Consider the following 18,588-nt stretch of genomic DNA (forward strand, 5'->3'; position numbering starts at 1 on the left):
CCCAGCTAACTTTTTTTGTATTTTTAGTCGAGACGGGGTTTCACCATGTTGGCCAGGCTGGTCTTGAACTCCTGACCTCAGGTGATCCACCCCTCGGCCTCCCAAAGAACTGAGATTACAGGTGTGAACCACCACACCTGGCCTCAAGCATTTCTTTACAGCAGTGTGAAAACAAACTAAAGCCCCTTCCCTGAGGTGCCTTCTGCTTAGGCAACCAGCTGCCCCATGCTCCTCCTCTGCCCCCTGGTCTTTCTGTTCCCCTGATGAGGGCCAAGTGATAAAGAGGGCCAGCCGCAGCCCCATCCTACTGCAGCCCATGTGGCTGCTGGAGAGGCCGCGCTCCTTTCCTCACCTCAAGGGGCCCTGATATGCTCTTTGGATCCTGGAGGAAACTGACCCCCTATTCTCACACTGGTGCAACTTCTTCCAAGACCTCAAAGCTGGACAACATGAGCCAGTCTTTTTTAATGTCTCCACTTGCTAGGGCTGTGACGGGGACAGTCCTAGAGGGTGGTGCCAATGGATGAATGGATGGATGGATGGATGGACAGTAGCCCAGGGATGATGTCCCTGTCTGTACTGAACTGGGCCCTTCCTCCAATGAGCAGCCTTCCTGAGTGAGTTTATACAATTGTCCCTTGGTATCCATGGAGGATTAGTTCTAGGGTCCCATGGATGCCAAAATCCATGGATGCTCAACTCCCTGATATAACATGCCTAGTATTTACATAAAAGCTATGCACATCCTCCAATAGACATAGACCATTACTAGATTATTTATGATATGTAATACAATGCAGATGCTACATAAATGGTTGTGATACTGTATTCTTTAGGGAATGATGACAAGAACAAAGTCTGCACATGTTCAGTAGAGACATAACCATCCAATTTATTTTCTGAATATTTTCCATCTGCTGTTGCTGAACCCACAGATGCAGAGCTCCCAGATATGAGGGCCAAGTGTGCTTTGAGAATAGGGTGGGTGAGGTTGCTAATGAGTACAGGGGAGCAGGTGTCGATCAGAGGTCCCTGCATTGGGGCATCTGGACGCCCTATCTCCGGACTTGAGACTCCGTTTGAATGGCACAGGCAGACTCAGCCCCGGTCAAAGTTCACCCCTTGAAGCTTCATTTTATCCCAAACTCTTTCTGGACCCTGGAATTTGGCATCCCCTAGGCCCTGGCAAGAAGGACAGATGAACCAGATTTTAGATAACGTGTCTGGAATAGAGTGAGGCCCTACTGTGTGCCTGGCACTTTCCCCACAGGATCCTCTAGCTAGAACATTCAAGGGTCATGGAGAGAAATACCCAGTTAAAATATCAGAAATTTTAAAAAAGATACCATTAGAGACACGAAAAAACCATTAAGTAATAGTATTAGCATTTGTATTCTGAGATTCAACAGCACTGGTCACTTCCCTCCACCCTTATGTGTATCCCAGACCACCCTGGGCGAGGAGGGCTGAGGTTAGGGAACACCCGTGGATGCTCTGATACTGGTCCTCGGCCTTGGGGGTGACAGTGAGGAGGAACTGGGTGCACACATGAGTGGAGCAGCCAGGCCTGGCCAGAGAAGGCACACACACGTGCACAGATGTGTTTACCCATGTACAGGTGTGCACGCATGCACACAAACACATTGCAGGCAGGCATGTGGCCGCCTCAGGCAGCGGAGGACCCCATCTCTGGGCCCTGCTGACCCGAGCAAGGCCCCACTGTGATGCGTGCCATGACCTCACAATGTCACTGGTGCTTAGCACCAATCCGCTCTCAGGCCTGCCTCTGTGTTCTACGGCAGTTACACGTGCACAGTGGTATCAGCTACACACGCACAGTGGTATCTGGGAACAGTTTTGTGGTCTCAAAGGTTTTCTACCTGAGAGGCATAACGCAGGCCAACTGATTCACCAGAATCAGGTGAGTACGACCTGCTCTCTTCCCTCCAGGCTGACTTGGGGACAGTGGCTATGCTGTGGGTGGTGTTGGCCTCTGGGCAGCTACCGAGGAGGGTCATCCCTGAGCACTCACCGGGCGCCCGTTCTACACTGCCAGTGTAGATGATTGGCTCTTTCGTCCTCATGGTGGCTTCATAGAGTGAGTGCCATTCCCTAGTGTACCCATTCGACAGGTGAGACGTCTGGGGTCAGAGAGGCGGTAACCGGCCTGGGAATCCAGACAGGACCGTGGGTTTTGCTCTCAGCCCTGCCGTGCACTGTGCTGGAATTCAGGCCTGAACCCTGTGACCTCCCTGCCCTAGATCCCAAGTCTTCCCAGGTTTCCCATCCCGATGGGGCAGAGCCTGGCCCTGGCAGAGCAACTGGGATAGATCCACTGTAGGTGGGGGGGATAGGAGGGTCCTCAGAACACCTCTGTGCCCCAAGCTGGGTCCTGATGGTGGGCCTCACTGAACACACATGGTCCCTTGTCCTGGGGAACCTTCTGCCCTTGGGTAACTGTGGAAAATGAAGGAGCCCTGGAGGGCTGGCTGGGGGGAGACCATCTTCCCTTCTGTTCAAAGGGGTCCAGGCACTGGGGTTCTCTCCACGTATTTCTTGCTCTGTCTGGTCCTCTCGAGGCCTCACCCTCCTTTTGCCCCAAGTGTTCCCAGGAGGGACGGTCCATCCAGGTGTTCTCCAGGACCAAGGACCCACTGTCCTTCCTCAGTGACCCGGGAAAATGAAGCCCCCTCCTGTAGGGACAGCTCAGAATGGTGGAGTCCACAGTCCCTCCCCGAGTGAGGGTTTCCCCTAGCACAATAGATCATTTTCATCCCCCAAACCGAACACCCTCCTGCTCAACTGGCATTATTCCTAAAGTGGCTTCACTGTTCAGACTGAAGGGCCACGGGAGCCAAAGTGATGAGCGGAGAAGAACAGAGCAGTCAGGAGAGATCTTGTTCCCTGTAGGAAACTGGGCATCTCTGTGGTCCCCGAGCATCCCAGGAGGCCGATTGTACAGAGACCTCTGGTCGCTGACCTCAGTCTCCCTCCACATCCCTGGAATAGCCCATCATGGGCCTTTCACCCTTGGCAGGTGGACACTATTCAACCTGCTGGGGCAGGTGTGTCCCCATTTCATGGCAATTGGGGATGACGGGATTCTCTGTCGAGGTCCCACTGTCCTCAAGTCCTTGGGATGATGCCCACCCTGCTTGGGACTGGAGACTCCAGACACTCATGCAGGTGCGGGACACTAGGTCTGGCACCTTTTTACCTGGGGAAGGTGATGGAATCGGGGTTACATGGCCAGCCAGCATCTGGGAGCCTGGCGGGAACGGTTCAGGTGTTCTCTGGAACTCTCAAGTACAATGTAACTTTTAGATGATTTTGTCTCACAGGATGGTAATCATAGAGGATGCAGATAGTTTGCGGGCACAGGAGCGAGAGAATATCATCATGAACTATGAGAAGGTACAGGTCGGTCTGCTCCTTGGAGGGAGGCCTCTTCCAGTGTGCCCTGGTCAAAGGGTCCTGGGCTCCCTAGGAGCACAGAGTGGGCACAGGTGGCTACTACCCCCAGGCCCTTGCACCCTTTGCCTTGGACCCCTCACCAAGCCTCCCTCTGGGTTGCAGGGACACCGAGCTGGGCTGCCAGACGACATGGGGCCTGAGCCTGTTGGAATCTACAACAACATTGATCGCTTTGGGATTGTGCAGTGAGTCCTCTGTGCTCCCCTCACCCCTGAAGCACCTGTCTCAGCTCAGGGATGGGTTTGCTTTCAGAAAGGCCTTTCTGAGGCAGGACTGTCTCGCCAGGTCAGGCCAACCTCCTTTCCAGGGTCAGAACTCCTCCCTGGCTCCCCTGCAGGTCCAGCCCCAGGTTGCTGTTAGGCCAGAGGTGCGGGGCCCATCTAGGGAGCGGGTGGGAATGGAGACTGGGCTAGGTCAGGCCCCTGGACTCTCAGCAGTTCTGTCCCCAAGTCAGCACAAGAGGAGCGGGGCAGCCTGAGGGTCTGGCCATGTCTACTTGGAAACAACCCCAGTGAAATCCAAGGGTTCTGGCTACAGGGTGAGGGGACGCCTGGCCTAGCCTCAGGGCTGTTGTCCAGCAGGTCTCTGAGGGCCCACCTGCCCCTGTCCTCCCTCATTTCCCTAGAGCTACAGCCCTCACTGTCCCCTTGGAAAAGGGGGAAAGGCATGGGAACAATGGGAGCGGTGGCCCTAGGAGAATGGAGGAGAAGATGGGCAGGGACCTGTTATGGGCATCTCACCGTGAAGCCAGGGAGGCAGCCGGGCTTGTGGCTAAAGACCCTGGGTCTGGTGCTGGGAAAGGACCTGGGGCCATGTAAAAGGAGCCCAGCCAGGAGTCCATCTCTTAGGGATCACAGGATGGAGAGACAGAGGATCCCGGGGGAGGTAGGGTGGGAGGGAGCTGATGAGCGATGCCACTTCTGAAACGCAGGGTGTGTGGGTCAGGTGCAGGGAGAGGCAGGTGGATGCGGGGAGTCAGAACCTTGGGGCTGTCCGGCCTTGGGGCTGTCAAGTGGGATGGGACCCTGGTACACCAGGAGTATAACACCAGGTCTCATGGCAGGCTCCCTTGACCCTGGTGGGGTGATGTGGTCACTCCCTGAGGGACTCCTGTGAGGGCCCTGTCGCCCACCCTGGGTGGCCCCCATCCCGTCTCAGGCCTGACCTTTCCCAGCTCCAGCAGAAAGCACCACCTCTAGTCCAGGACGGGCAGCCCCATTGTGCAGCCTGACCGCCCCCCCCACCAGGGGCCCCAGTAACCAGGCCCAGGCTGTCCCTGCACTCTTTCTTCTCCCAGGTCCTGCCCCTCCTGGGAGTCAGCCCCACAGGAAGGCCCTTGTCCTCCCTTCCCTGTGTCTTTTCCTGGACTGAGCCCTGAGCCGGTTAGGGACAGAGTCTGTCCTTTCTGGAGGTTGGGTCCCAGTCTGGGGGAGCTCCAGGCCCTGTGCAGGTCCTCAGTTCTGCCTGGGTTGTCTTACAGTGAGACAGAGCTGCCTCCTGCCACTGCTCGGGAGGCGAAGGTAAGAGCCTGATGCATGGGGAGGGGGCTGGACCAGGGATGTGGGGACTAGGCGGGTGGTCGGTGAGGCAGAGGAGGCAGCTGGCCTGGGCGGTGACGGGTGAGGACAACACGATGTCCATAGGAGGAGCAGCACTCCCTGCTGGATCTGACCCCAGGTTGCTGTAACTTTGGCAGCTTGATAAGATTCCAAAGTGAGAACCACAATTGTGGCTTGGGGGTGGCTGCCCGCCTGTGTCAGGACCCCACCTAGAGGCTGGGACCTGACCTAAGACTGTTGTGTCTGTGGCTTGAGGATGGCACGTCCCGGGGTCCCAAAGCCAGCCCACTGGTGCTCATTTGCTCAAAGGCTCTCAGCCCTTAGGGTCTGCCCTTCTCTGGTTCCCTTCAGCTGGGTCCACCAGGGCTCCAGAGCCCAAGACCCAGCATCCATGGGCGGCTCTGGGAAGCCTGGCAGCTCCCCTAACGCCAACATTCCTCATTTGACAGCAAATGCGGCGGGAGATAACACGAAAGAGCAAGTGGATGGAAATGCTGCGACAATGGGAGACATATAAGAACAGTAAAAAGGTAATGTGTGGAGCGAGAGGCCCCCGGAACCACTTTCTGCAGAGACAGGGGACAGGCACCCATGGCTGTGGCCTGGCACCGTCAGCCTCTCAGAGGGCGGGTGGCACACTGTCCTCACCCAGAGGACTGCGGGCCTGGTCGGTGGTTTGCCTGCCTATTTATGCAAGCGTCACCTTGCTGGGAGGGAATCTGAATCTAGGGCTGGAAACACCCAGAGCTCAAGGCTAGGGATGCCCTGGTGATCCAAAGGAAGGAGAATGTTCAGATCAGAGTCCCGACTCTGAGTGTCCATCCACTTTTTCAATCCTGAAAAGGGAGACCCTGTCCCAGCTTAATGTCACCTCTAACGAGGAGTCATGGGGCCAAAACCAACCATTTCCAGAATCCTCGGGCTCTGGTCCTCACTGGGGTCGCCCCGTGGCCTGTGACACCAGGTTGTTTTGTGCCCACAGCTGATAGATCGAGTATATAAGGGCATTCCCATGAACTTCAGGGGCCAAGTGTGGTCAGTCCTGCTGAACATACAGGAAGTCAAGTGGAAAAACCCCAGAACATACAAGGTACGCTCAGCCAGAGCACAACAAACAGGACAGGCCATGTCATGGGCCGAGGTCTCCAGCTGGAGGGAGCATCAAGCCCAGCCTGGCAGGTGGGTGGGATGGTCACATGCACATCCTGGGCACGGACGGTGACATAGTCACCACAGACAAACTCGGCTCCGGTGACCCTCCCCGGCTTCAGTAACAAGCCAAAAAGCAGCTTTGTGCAGAAGGAAACCTTCCTGCTTTCCTTCCTTCCCGGAGTGCTGACTGTGGGCCGACTGCCATTTGGGGCAGGGAGTCTTCCATCTGTTCTGAGGCTGCTTCCTCCTGTTGCCCCTGCCCTACAGGTCATGAAGGAGAAGGGCAAGAGGTCATCTGAACACATCCACCAGATCGACCTGGACGTGAGCGAGACACTAAGGACTCACATCTTCTTCAGGGATCGATACGGAGCCAAGTAAGCCTATGGGAACCACACGGTCTCAGCAGAGATGGAGTGAAGGAAAGGGATGGGGGCTTCCCCGGAGAAGAGGCCAGGGTCACCTAGGAGGGATGACAGAGCTGCCAAGACCTCCCCTGACCCAGGGAGCAGCTGGCACCACGAACTGAGCACCCAGTGCCAAGCCCTGGGCCAGACTGGAGCCTGTGGGGCCAGAAACGAGGAGGACCCTGAGGAGACAGAAGTCAGCAAACAAAATCATGCACAATGGTGAAAGGTGCTCTCCCTGACCCACGGGGACCCATGGTAGGACCCATGGGAGGGTGGCAGGATTGAAGGCCCATAAGCCTCTCCAGGCAACACTGACAGCACCAAATGCTGGGGCAATTAGGGGTCCTGGAAACTGTCATCCTGGTCTGCTGGGAACATGACATGGCACAGCCACTTTGGCAGCCAGTTGGGCAGTGACTCACAAAGCTCAATGGACTTGAACCACGTGTCCCCAAAGTATCACAAATATTGAACCCAATGATTTGAAAACTGATGTCCACATGAAACCTGCATGCCACGTCCACTGCTTGATTCCTCGTCACTCACACAAGGAGCCTTCGGGGACAGTCTTCAACATGGGAATGGGGAGAGCAAGGCTGGTCCTCCCTTCAAACGGAAGACCCAGTGAGAAAAGAGAACGAGCCAGTGATGCCCGCACGAACGTGGGTGGATCCTAGATGCATTTTGCTGAGAGAAAGAGGCCAGACCCAATAAGCTACCACGTAGGATTCCCATTCCTGGGCCATTCTGGAAAAGGCCAAACCATAGGGACTGACAAGCAGTCTGGGTGGCCGGGGGCTGAGGGATCAGGGAGAGGCCGGGTGCATAGGGGCCACCCTGGAGACTTGGAAGATGAAGGAGTTGCTTCAGTAGGGGCTGGAGCAGTAGCCAGGATACTGCCCATTGGTTTAGAACCACGGAGGAACTGTACATCCAAAGACTGAGCTGGCGTGTGTGCAAATTGAAAAAAAAAAATTATTCAGAGTGAAAAGGATCAGGCAAGTCACTGTACAACTGGGCTATCTGCATGTCACAGATGTGGATTTTCCTGAAACATTTCCTCAAAGTCAAAGACCCTGAAGAGCTCACTGCTTATCTGGTGAATCATCTGAACCTGAAATGGGATTTGTTGTTAGGCTTTGTAGACAAACTGAAACTAATGGCATCTGCACAAAACAAACAAAAGCCTCCTTTCTCTGTTTCCTAGGCAGCGGGAACTATTCTACATCCTCCTGGCATATTCGGAGTATAACCCGGTGAGTATTCCCAGCAGTGACGTTCCCGGGCAGTATTTCCCTGTTCACAGGAGTGGGTTTCTGGTGGGGGTGCCATCACTTCTTTTAAAGTTAGTATTTGTGAGCCACCAGGATATAGGAGATAGAACTCCAGATCACTGCTGGCATAAACCTCCAAGCAAGGGGGTGGTCTCAAGGGGTCAAGCTGAGACACAAAGGAGTCGGGGCCTGGACTCCTGGTGTCACCTGGGCCTGACCACCACTTCTCAGAACCAGAAATGACGCCCTCCTCCTGGGGCTTCACCCAAGCCCAGGAGCTTGGCAGGGTCACACGCAGGACAGTGCCATCAGGAGACATTTTGGACAAAGTGCTGAAGTGCCTGATGGACTTGGCTCTTGTCATGAAATGAATTTGCACCCTGAGGAAGCCTCTTCTTCAGAGGAAGCCTCCCCAGTCACCTCTCCCATCTCCAATGACATGAGTCCTCCCAAGAGACCTCAGTCCTCCCAGGTGATGTCCTTTCACGGTGACTCTGGCTCTTGCAGGAGGTGGGCTACTGCAGGGACCTGAGCCACATCGCGGCCTTGTTTCTCCTTTATCTGCCTGAGGAGGATGCATTCTGGGCACTGGTGCAGCTGCTGGCCAGTGAGAGGCAATCCCTGCAAGGTAGGTGGACAGCTGCCCATGGGACCTCATACAGCCAGACCCAGGGATGGCTACCCTGGCCAGGTGATCTCGGCTTTCAGCCAAGACACCTTCCTTGTGTAGGCAGCTCCTTGGGAGTCTTCAGGGTGTCTTTGCTGAGGGTCGCACAGCAGTCTGCGGCTGACCCCCAAAGCCCACGTCAGACACCTTTCATCCCCATCAGCGGAGGGCATCTCATCCTCCCCATGGCCACCCTCTGTGTCCTGCAGCCACGCCCTCTGGCTCTGATTCTGTGTAGCTGACTCTCCCCCCCACCCCGAGAGTCCTCCTGCCCTCCAGCTGCCCAGGCTCCTGCTGCCCTTGGTGCCCACAAATGGGCCGACCAAGCCCAGGTGGCAGCATCTCCCCATCCCGTGTCCCCTGGCCCGACCCCACTTCCAGGAGACGACCAGGAAGTCCAGCACCCACGCTGTTCTGGCCGCCATGTGGTGGCCTTAAGTCAGGCTTGCCCTTTTTGCACCCTGGTCCAGGAGGCCTCTAGGGAAACCTGCAGCCAGACTCCAGGGGATGTTCCTGACCCACCTCCCCAGGGTAAAGGCTGCATGGTGAGGTCACCAGATGGGAGGGTGGGAGGCCTTGCGGTTTGGGGGCCTCTCCAGCTGCCCAGCTCTTCCAGCTGATGACTCCACATCTTGGGGAAAGGGTCTGACTTCATGATGGGCTGGGGGTTTCTCAGGATTCCACAGCCCAAATGGCGGGACAGTCCAGGGGCTCCAAGACCATCAGGAGCATGTGGTCCCCACGTCACAGCCCAAGACCATGTGGCGTCTGGTGAGTTTATGGCATCTGGTGAGCAAGCTTGGGCTCTTCTCCAGAGGCCCTGCATCCCGTGGCACTGGTGACTGGCTGAGTCCCAGCCACTGCCTGACCTGGGATGTCGGGTTCTCCATGGGCCGGGAGTTGGTCTATAGGACAGAGGCACAGGGATGGGGGCCCAGCTCCCGCAGAGCAGGGCAAAGGGCAGTGTGTGCACCGGGAGTGTGGGAAGGGGCCGGTGTTGGGGGGAGCCCTGGACACCGCCCAGTGTTCTGCACTAGGGGAAGGGTCTTCAGAGGCCCTGGAAGAGGGAGGATTTTAGGGCAGCCCAGGGGGCCCTGAACACCTCTGTTCCTCCCGTCAGGACAAGGAAGGTCTTTTCACGCAGAGTTCCTCATTAGGCTGGCTTCTCCAGATGTTGAATGACGGGGTAAGAAGGCATAGGGAGACCCTGGCTCAGGGACGCTCCTTGCCCTGCAGTGCCCTGCTTCCCCAGCCCGGGGGTCTGGCTCACCCACAGCCCACAGGAGGCTCCGCCCACAGGGGGGCCCTCACAGGACACCCAAACAAAACCCTCTGCCCAAGAGGGGTCATCCCAGGGCAATGACTGGGGCTCAAGACCAGCCTTATAGGCAGACTGGGCCAAGACCTGACTTGGGAGGGATCAGGGAAGCCTCAAGCCCTGGGCAAGCCCCTCTCTCCAGGAGCCACACCCCCACTCCAATGAGTGCCCCCCATGAGGAGCTGCAAGACCTTGTCTGACCCAGCGCCCTGGAGGACTCAGGAAACCCTCATGGAGAAGATCACTGACTCTGGGGACAGAAGCCCCAGTGGGCTCAGTTCGAGCCACCAGCCCCAGCCTGGAAGGGCTACAGTCTCCCACACCTGCTATCCCCACAGATCTCTCTTGGGCTCATCCTGCGCCTATGGGACGTGTATTTGCTGGAAGGAGAACAGGTGTTGATGCCGATGACAAGCATTGCCTTTAAAGTTCAGAGGAGTAAGTCTACATGTGCCCAGTGGGGCCTGGGGAGCCCTGGAGTCAGGCCCCGACTTACCCAAGGGCAACTTCCTCACACTGTCCTCATGATCCTCTGTTCTGGCCCAGAGGGAGGTCTGGGTGGGCTGGGCAGGGCCCAGTGACACTGAGCCCGTCCCCGACATGACCCAGATGAAAGTCAGGAGTGTTGTGAGCACTTCCCTACCCACTTCCCCCGGCCACAGTCTCCTGTGCACATCTGAACCCCTGGGGTGGCCACAAAAGATTCCCGCATCGCCTAGTGGGAGACTGAAGTGGCCATGGGGTATCAGCTGTGCCCCCTCCCAGGGAACTCTCCTGGCCTGATGTCCACCCTGTCCCTAGAGCGCCTCACGAAGACGTCCAGGTGTGGCCTGTGGGCACGGTTTTGGAACCAGTTCTTCCATACCTGGGAGTTGGATGATGACTCTGTGCTCAAGCATCTTAGGGCCTCTATGAAGAAACTAACAAGGAAGCAAGGGGACCTGTCACCCCCAGGTGGGCTCCAGTGCCATGTCCCCTCCCATGTCACCCTCTGGGGCAGTTAATAGTGGGAGAGTCCCCGAGACCCGCAACCCTACTACCTGGGCCTTCCTCTTCACCTTTTCTTCCTCCTCTTCCTCCTGGACTCTAAGAAAGCACAGGAGGCCCGCCGGTCCTCAGGGCAGGCACTCAGTGCCTGTGTACTGGATGTGTTGTGCCGACAGGAGGAGGATGTGGGCAAGACCCTCCAACAAGCCCCCTCCCACATTCCACAGTGTCTCTGTCTCCCCATCACAAGGCTGTCAAGGGCACTAAAGAAGCCAGACCCATTTGTGGATAACCCCAGGCCTCCCTGCAAGCACCCACAGCCTCAGACAGCAGCAGAGGCCCCTCACTGCTGCACGCTCCTCCAAGGTTGCCAGGACAACCAGCCTTGAGCCAGGGAGACAAGGGAATCGGGTGTCCCTGACCCCAGAGCATTCAGGGAGAGGGCACAGGCTGCACCCCAGGCGAGAGCCAGAGCCAAGAATTCAGGCAGATGTGGGAACAGTCAGTCCTGGCATGGACTGGGCAGCCCAGGAAGGCAGAGGGTGACCCACCTCCAGGTCCCGTCACCCACTGTGGAGATGGGTCCCCATGTGAGGTGACAAGGGGCTGTGTGGCATCCAAGTTCCCTCCCACCTGAGTTCTCACTGGGGGCTGTATCCCTGGTCCAATAGCCCTGGGACGAGGGTGTGTGGTAGGAATCCCCCAGCCAGTCCGAACCCTGGGGGCAGTCCAAGGAGCTACCTGTCATGCCCTGACAGCTTCCCCATGCCAGGTGGCACGCACCCCTCCCTCTGGGATCAGCAGACTACAGGCGTGTCCTCAGTGTCAGGCCCCGGGGGCCCCACAGAGACCCCGAGGACTCCAGAGACCCAGGCAGGTGGGGCCCAGCCGGGAAAGGCCTGCATGGGCTCATTAGAGACGCTGACCATGTCTGTTTTCCTTTCAGCCAAACCCAAGCAAGGGTCCTCAACACCCAGGCCTGTGCTGGCTTCACATGGCAGGATGACCCTCCGCAAGGGGGACAGACAGGCCCCTCCAGGCCCACCAGCCCGGTTCCAGCGGCCCATTTGGCTAGTTTCCCCACCATGGGCACCTCGTTATTCCACATCCTGTCCTGGTGGGGCTGTCCGGGAAGACACCTACCCTGTGGGCACTTGGGGTGTGCCCAGCCCAGCCCCGGCTCAGGAAAGATCTCAGGGTTCCTGGAGATTCCTGGAGTGGAACTCGATGCCCCGGCTCCCAACGGACCTGGATGTAGGGGGCCCTTGGTTCCCCCATTATGATTTCGAACAGAGCTGTTGGGTGCGTGTCCCTTCTGAATGTGTCCTGGACAGCCCCGGGACTGTGGGACAGGGCCAGTTCGAGAAGCCCACGGGGACCCTGACACCAGGCCCTGCCCAGGCCCATCAGGACTGAGGGAGGCCAGGAGATGTCCCACTACAACAGGGCACCCTGTCTACGGACAACAGACTTGCACCCAATTTCTAGAATGGCACCATACCCCAGGAAGACCAGCTGGCCACCTGCTGGCAGGCGGAACACCCTGCGGAGGGGGTGAGATTGATTTTCACTGCACTGAGCCACAGTGTGGACATGGACTTCCAGCCCTGCAGTGCACCCAGCACTGATTCCAACCAGGACACCCCCGTCGCAGCTAGGGACGAGCAGCAGTGCACTCCCACCTCAGGGCCTTGCCTCTGCCGCCTCTACTTGGAAAATTCTCTGTTCCCTCCAGGCTTCTAGAAGCATCTAGGGCAGGGCTCATGGCTGGATAACTTCCTGAGGCTTAACAACCCAAGCAAACTTCACGTCCTCATTTTATTTTTTGTTAAACTTATGAAAATTGATTAAGAAAGTGTGCAGCTCGAAAGACCTTCACAGATGGGACACACCAGCCCCCAGATCACAAAGCCAACCATGCCCAGCCCCTCCCAGCACCCCCAGCCATGTGACCAGCTTTCTGAATTCCCACAACACCGTGTGCCTGCCTTTGTGTTTTCAACTCATGAATGATTAACCCCCTTCATGTTTTAAAATAAATGTTTTCTGTTGAAATTATTTTAGCTATAAAAGATTGAAAAGGCGGCCGGGCGTGGTGGCTCACGCCTGTAATCCCAGCACTTTGGGAGGCCGAGGTGGGCGGATCACAAGGTCAGGAGATCGAGACCATGGTGAAACCCCGTCTCTACTAAAAATAGAAAAAATTAGCCGGGCGCAGGGGCGGGCGCCTGTAGTCCCAGCTACTCGGGAGGCTGAGGCAGGAGAATGGCATGAACCCGGGAGGCGGAGCTTGCAGTGAGCCGAGATCGCGCCACTGCACTCCAGCCTGGGCGACAGAGCGAGACTCCATCTCAAAAAAAAAAAAAAAAAAAAAAAAAAGATTGAAAAGGCACTACATTGGCCTCCTATACCTTCCATCCAGCTGCCCCTAATAATGACGTTTTGCAGTACCATGGCACGTAACAAATTTAGACTGGGTGTGATGGCTCACACCTGTAATCCCAGCAATTTGAGAGGTGGAGTCAGGACATTCAGGTTCACTTGAGTCTAGAAGTCTGGGACCAGCCTAGGAAACACAGGTGGACCCTGTCTCTAGAGAAAAGTCAAAGAAATTAGCTAGTCATGGTGGCGTGTGCCTATGGTCCCACCTAGTCAGGAGGCTGAGGCAGAACTGCTGGAGCCCATGAGTTCCAGAACACAGTGAGCCATGACTGCACCACTGCACTCCAGCCTGGGTGACCGGGTGAGACTTCCCCTCTTAAAAAAAATTAGTAATTTAACGTGGGTACAATCCTATTAACTAAATAATAATGTGAACTATTATCTAAGGTTATGAAGGCTGGAATCATCTCATTTTTGCCTAACTTCTCATACCTGTCCAAAGATCCCACTTCAGACTCACCCTCTGCCTTCAGCTCATGTCTCCTCAGCTTCCTCCAGATGGTTCAGCAAACATACACCTGGGCTCAATGGTAGAGCTGATTGCTCGTACACAAGGGGAGACCTGTGGGCAGGGGTTTTCAAACTTATACAGCAAATGAGTTTTCCATGGTGTTCTGGAGAGCACCCTTTGAGAAACACTTTGACAGTGAATCCAGGCTCCAGTATCCATTAGCTGCTCTAGTGAATTTTGTGGAAGCTCAGTGAACACCTGCTCTGCAGGGTGCATGTGAAAGGGGTGAGGATGAGTAAGCTGCTGATAAAGAAGACAGGACACAGGGGGTCTGTGGAAGCTCCATCCCCTGTCTTCAGCACTGACGGATCAAATCCAACTCTTAGGGAATGGTGGCCACCTGCTGGGCCAGTTCCAGGTTCTGAGGATCTGAGAGTGAGTGACGCAGAGCCAGGCTTTGCCTTTGGGGAACTCTCCAGCATACACCTCCCTCTACCCTCCCAGCGCCCTGCAAAGCTGGCGTCAATGTCATTGTTAATGCACAGAGGAGGAACCTGACTGTTAGGTTGATGGGTTTTCCAGGGTTGCACGGCTTCTGGGAGACAGGTGTGACCCTGAGGACAGGGCACAGAGCAGTGTAATGCAGGTCGGAATGAGCTGTGATCTGTGCCATGTAGAGGCCTAGGCCAAGGTGGGAGTGACTGATGACCAGGTCAGCCAGGTCACTGAAAACACTCTTGGGTCCTCACCTGCCAGCTCCCAGGACTGCCAGGAGAGTGGTGGCAGGTCCCCCATCCTCAGCTGGGTGTGCCCGGATAGAACAGCAAGGCGATGGCACATTTCCCCGGGCATTCCCTCCAGGCGCCGCTGTGACCTGCTCATTCCAATCTTGTGGGAATATTTCCACACACAATTGCAAGTAGCAGTGGACGTGGTGAGAGGCGTTTGGACACGGGATAGGCAGTATTTTGGAGGCAGAGCCTCCAGGACTCGCCGACGGGTTAGCTGCGGGGCTTGAGCGGGGAAGGAGAATCGAGGATGATGTGTTCAAATCGGTGCATTCACTTCCGCTGTGCCACGCCTGTGCTGGGCACTGGGAGAGACAGATGAGCACAGGAGTCCCGGCCGGGGGGAGGTGTGGGAGGAAGCCCAGAGTGTCTACTGGGAGCTGAGGGCTTGTGTCCACCTCAGCGCCATCCAGGTTCTCTGTATGGACAAGTATAGGCTGAGCTGCCTGGAGGAGGAGCAGCTGCTGTTGGTGGTGACCAGCTCATTCCGGAATGGAGACTGCTCTGGCAACGGAGAGGTGGGTGGCCTGAGGTCTGGATGGTCTAGAGGGTTTTAGGGTGCAGGAGGACCCAGGAAAGGGTCTGGGGGATGCAGGACATCCTACGGACGGCATTTGGGAGTCAGTGCTCAGGTCACTCCGGGTCACTCAGGTCATTTGCCGGCCTCTGTCATAATTATTGCCATATGAGAGTGCCACCTCTCCTATGACATATTTTATGTATTTCTGTGAATGGCCTACTTATTCGTATTTACAAATTCATGTTTAAAGGAAACTTCTATCACTCTCACAAATGGAAAGCCAGCAGAATATAAATTCAATGAACACAAAATGGAGTCAATGAATTTTAGCTAGATACTATTCCCTGACCAAGGCCTGCTGGAGGTGGTACAACCAGGGTTTGAATTGAGATCTGCCAAGCTTTTGAGTTTCTTCTCTTTCCCCCACGCCAGGGCTCCTGAGTACTGCATTACTGACATCAGGGGCCAGACAGTTCTTTGTGATGGGGCTGTCCTGCGCCTGGCAGGATGTTTAGCAGCTTCTCTGGCCTCCACCCACTGGAAGCCAGGGGAATGCAGAAGGGCTCCTCCTTCTCCCATTTAGTCCTCAGGACAATATAGGACATAAATGTTGTGTCTTTTATTTTATAAATGAACAAAATGAGACTCAGAAAGGTTTAAGTGAGTTACCTGAGAACACACCGACAGCAAGAGGTAGAACTAGAAAGTGAACACAGGTGTCCACATGGGGCAACAACAAAGTTCACGTTCCAGCTTCCTTTGAGTCTCTCATTCCAACAATTACCATCGTCTGGATATGAGCTGAAGTACAGGAAACCGGGGGCTGAGCTCTCCTCCCATCAGGCCTAGGAGCCCCAGACCAGAACCCCAGCCCATGGTCTCCCAGTCATCAGGCCACTGGAGTGAGCTGGCATCCACACTAGCCTGGTTTCCCAAAGCTACAGGGATGCCAGTCTCACTGCGGATGAACAAAATGAAGGGCATTTGCTTCTCCTGCAGGCTGTCGGGATTGAACACAGATTCCTTTTCTTGATCTCTTCTCCTGCAGCACAAACCAGAGTGGTCCACCCCCCTCCCAGTGTCCCAAGGCTTTGTTGTGAGTTCTCTTTAATTTCTCCCAGTATCGCAGTGCACCCCACCCTCATCTCCGTGGCAACCTTTCTGCTCTATCCTCTCAACAGCTGGATCACAAGAACTCTTGGAAAGCCCCTTAACAAGCTACATCCCAAATTGTCATTCCCCCGTGTCCTCAGCCAGTGCCCAGGCCTAACTTGCTCTCCTGGGGTGACTTACTTTCCTGCCCAATATGGTTTCATCATCTGTAAATTGGGGATAATGAAAGTCTTGATCCTGATATTTGACTCTCAAAGCAGAAGTAGCAAGCTCAGCCAAGTCACTTAAACAAGAGGAGACGTTCCTTCTGAACCGAAAGGGCACTGGTCACAAGGGCCACTCCTTCTTCTCTCAGGCCTCTCCAGCACACCCTTGGCACAGCCAAAGAAGAGACTCAGGATGTGCTTCTGTGCTATCAGGATAACATAGGTACCTAGTCCTCAACCCTGCGACTTTAACAGTTTCCTTCTGTGGCTCAGTTCTACAGCTTCAGTGACACAAGGTGGCTTTTGCTCAAAATAACCTTTGATAAGTTAAGTTACTCCTCTGCCACTCTAAGTCTGTGTGGAACAGTTCTAAGTAAGAGATGTTTATTCCTCTGATACCCAGGAAGGGAAGAAAAGGCAATGACATTAACCGTGTGTTGGACTTCAGCCTCTGGAAAACCCTGGTATTGGCTGCTGCCAGTGCAACCTGGGATAGCTTCACAAACATCAAGCAATGCCAGGAGGCCCTGCTTCATTCAGGGAGCAGGGAGTCGGGACAGGCATGCATACCCGTTCTTATTCAGCAGAGACACTTCCTCTTTATGTATTTCTGGGTGAGAACCAGCACCATTTCCCTGGTGACAGGGGCCCCAGCTAGGAACCCTACAGGGTAGGATGCTACCCTACCCTAGACATCCAGCAGGGAAAATGCCATTTTGCAGATGCAGGAGTGGTTAGAGTTTGAAATGTTCATGCTGGACTACAACACCACGTGGGTTCTCAACTTAAAAAGTAATTAATATCCTTAATATCTTTTAAAAATACAATGGTACAAAAATAAGGGAAAACGTTTAAAGATTATTTTGTTCTTTACAATTCTCTTGCTCTTTTTTGATTAGTTTAGGAATTAAATTTTTGGGGAGAGTCTAAAATGATGAAATTGGAAAATAAGCTCTATTAGGTGCACTATTAAGTAGAAAGAGCCTCTCAAGTTTTCTCCTAGGCTATTTGAAGTTATTTTATTTGGGAATTTTTTCTTCCTAATTCTACCTCATAAGACAAAGTACTAGGAGATACAAAAGATAGTGATGTAATGGCACTGTTTCCCTAGCACTGAATTATTTTCATTTGAAAGATTTTGGTCACTTTTCAGAAAAGTAATGATAAAGTTATTTTTACCTTTGGTTAATTTGATTTCTTAAATAGCACTTTCCTTGACAGAAATTTACAGTGTAAAGACAATACGTAACTGGTTCAGTCAGATGAAAATTCAATAATTAGCTTATGTTGAAACTAGATGTTGATTTACTACAGGATTATACACGTGGATTCCATAAAACCAAAGCAAACTTTATGGCAATACGGGAAAGGCAGAATCTCATGGGATCAGTATAAAAAGATATTGAGTAAGTTGCCTTTTATATTATTTTGTAGAATATTTATTCAAATTTGGCTTTAGGATATGTTCACGGTTAATTGCAAATTGAGTGGCAGAACCATGGTGGAGATTTCACCGTTTCCAAGTCCCATTTCACTGTCTTTAAACATCGCTGCTACAGCATCATCCTAATCTACTTTTCCGTTTTTATCTCATGCTTCCTCTTATTTTACCATTGGCTGCTGCCAACCTTGACTTTCCTGTCTTAATTCAAAGTGCAGCTTGGATGGTATCTTCACGGTATTTTGATCTCTTACCACCCACCCTAAGAATTACAACATTATTTTTATGATCCTCTGCAGATGTGCTAAAGAAAATAAAATTGTTAAAATATAGCATTATCAGTTACTGAAGTTCTCCATGTTTGTCTTCCTGTTTATCCACTATCTCTGCCCCCTCCCTTGTCCCAACAATTGTATATTACATTTGTATGTATTACAACAATAATACATAGAAACTCATAGCCTTAATGTTACATTATTTAAGGACTCCCAATGTTTTTATGCTGATCTCAATCTATCATTTTAAATATTTTTTAAGGTGAAGTCATTTCGCCTCTCCTTTAATGATCTATTCTAGCATTTGATACACAATTTGGGAAATTTTTTCACAACTGAACACTACTGACAATGTTAAGTCCCGTGGGCATCTCATTGAAGATGAAGACTTTCCAATCTGGAGCCATCGAATGATACCTGTCATCGTGTCACTGGTGAGAGATTATGTGATAAGTTTCATAAACTGTGATATACACGGTTATCAACTGTACATTATGTGTACTCTCAGAAA

The 18,588-nt window shown here is 53.7% G+C and overlaps 1 protein-coding gene across 1 annotated transcript; it reads left to right on the forward strand.

The window, feature by feature from the left end:
- Window positions 1-3,144: 3,144 nt before the first annotated feature.
- LOC139359574 (TBC1 domain family member 3B-like) lies at window positions 3,145-12,913 on the forward strand. The gene is made up of 14 exons (XM_071082775.1): window positions 3,145-3,414; window positions 3,577-3,659; window positions 4,955-4,994; window positions 5,483-5,563; window positions 6,016-6,123; window positions 6,453-6,562; window positions 7,803-7,851; window positions 8,377-8,497; window positions 9,213-9,307; window positions 9,657-9,722; window positions 10,193-10,292; window positions 10,656-10,808; window positions 11,788-12,149; window positions 12,330-12,913. Exons 1-14 carry the CDS (start codon window positions 3,325-3,327, stop codon window positions 12,582-12,584), a joined length of 1,713 nt encoding a protein of 570 aa, XP_070938876.1. The 5' UTR covers window positions 3,145-3,324; the 3' UTR covers window positions 12,585-12,913.
- Window positions 12,914-18,588: the final 5,675 nt, after the last annotated feature.

The sequence above is a fragment of the Macaca nemestrina genome, chromosome 17 (genome assembly GCF_043159975.1).
Source record: "Macaca nemestrina isolate mMacNem1 chromosome 17, mMacNem.hap1, whole genome shotgun sequence".
Classification (NCBI taxonomy): domain Eukaryota; kingdom Metazoa; phylum Chordata; class Mammalia; order Primates; family Cercopithecidae; genus Macaca; species Macaca nemestrina.

Excerpts from the sequence above, each read along its gene's own strand:
- LOC139359574 (XM_071082775.1), top strand. The coding sequence starts at position 3,325 with ATGATTTTGTCTCACAGGATGGTAATCATAGAGGATGCAGATAGTTTG. Across the intron at positions 6,124-6,452 it reads AAAACCCCAGAACATACAAG|GTCATGAAGGAGAAGGGCAA; the intron begins GTACGCTCAGCC and ends CCTGCCCTACAG. Across the intron at positions 8,498-9,212 it reads TGAGAGGCAATCCCTGCAAG|GATTCCACAGCCCAAATGGC; the intron begins GTAGGTGGACAG and ends GGGGTTTCTCAG.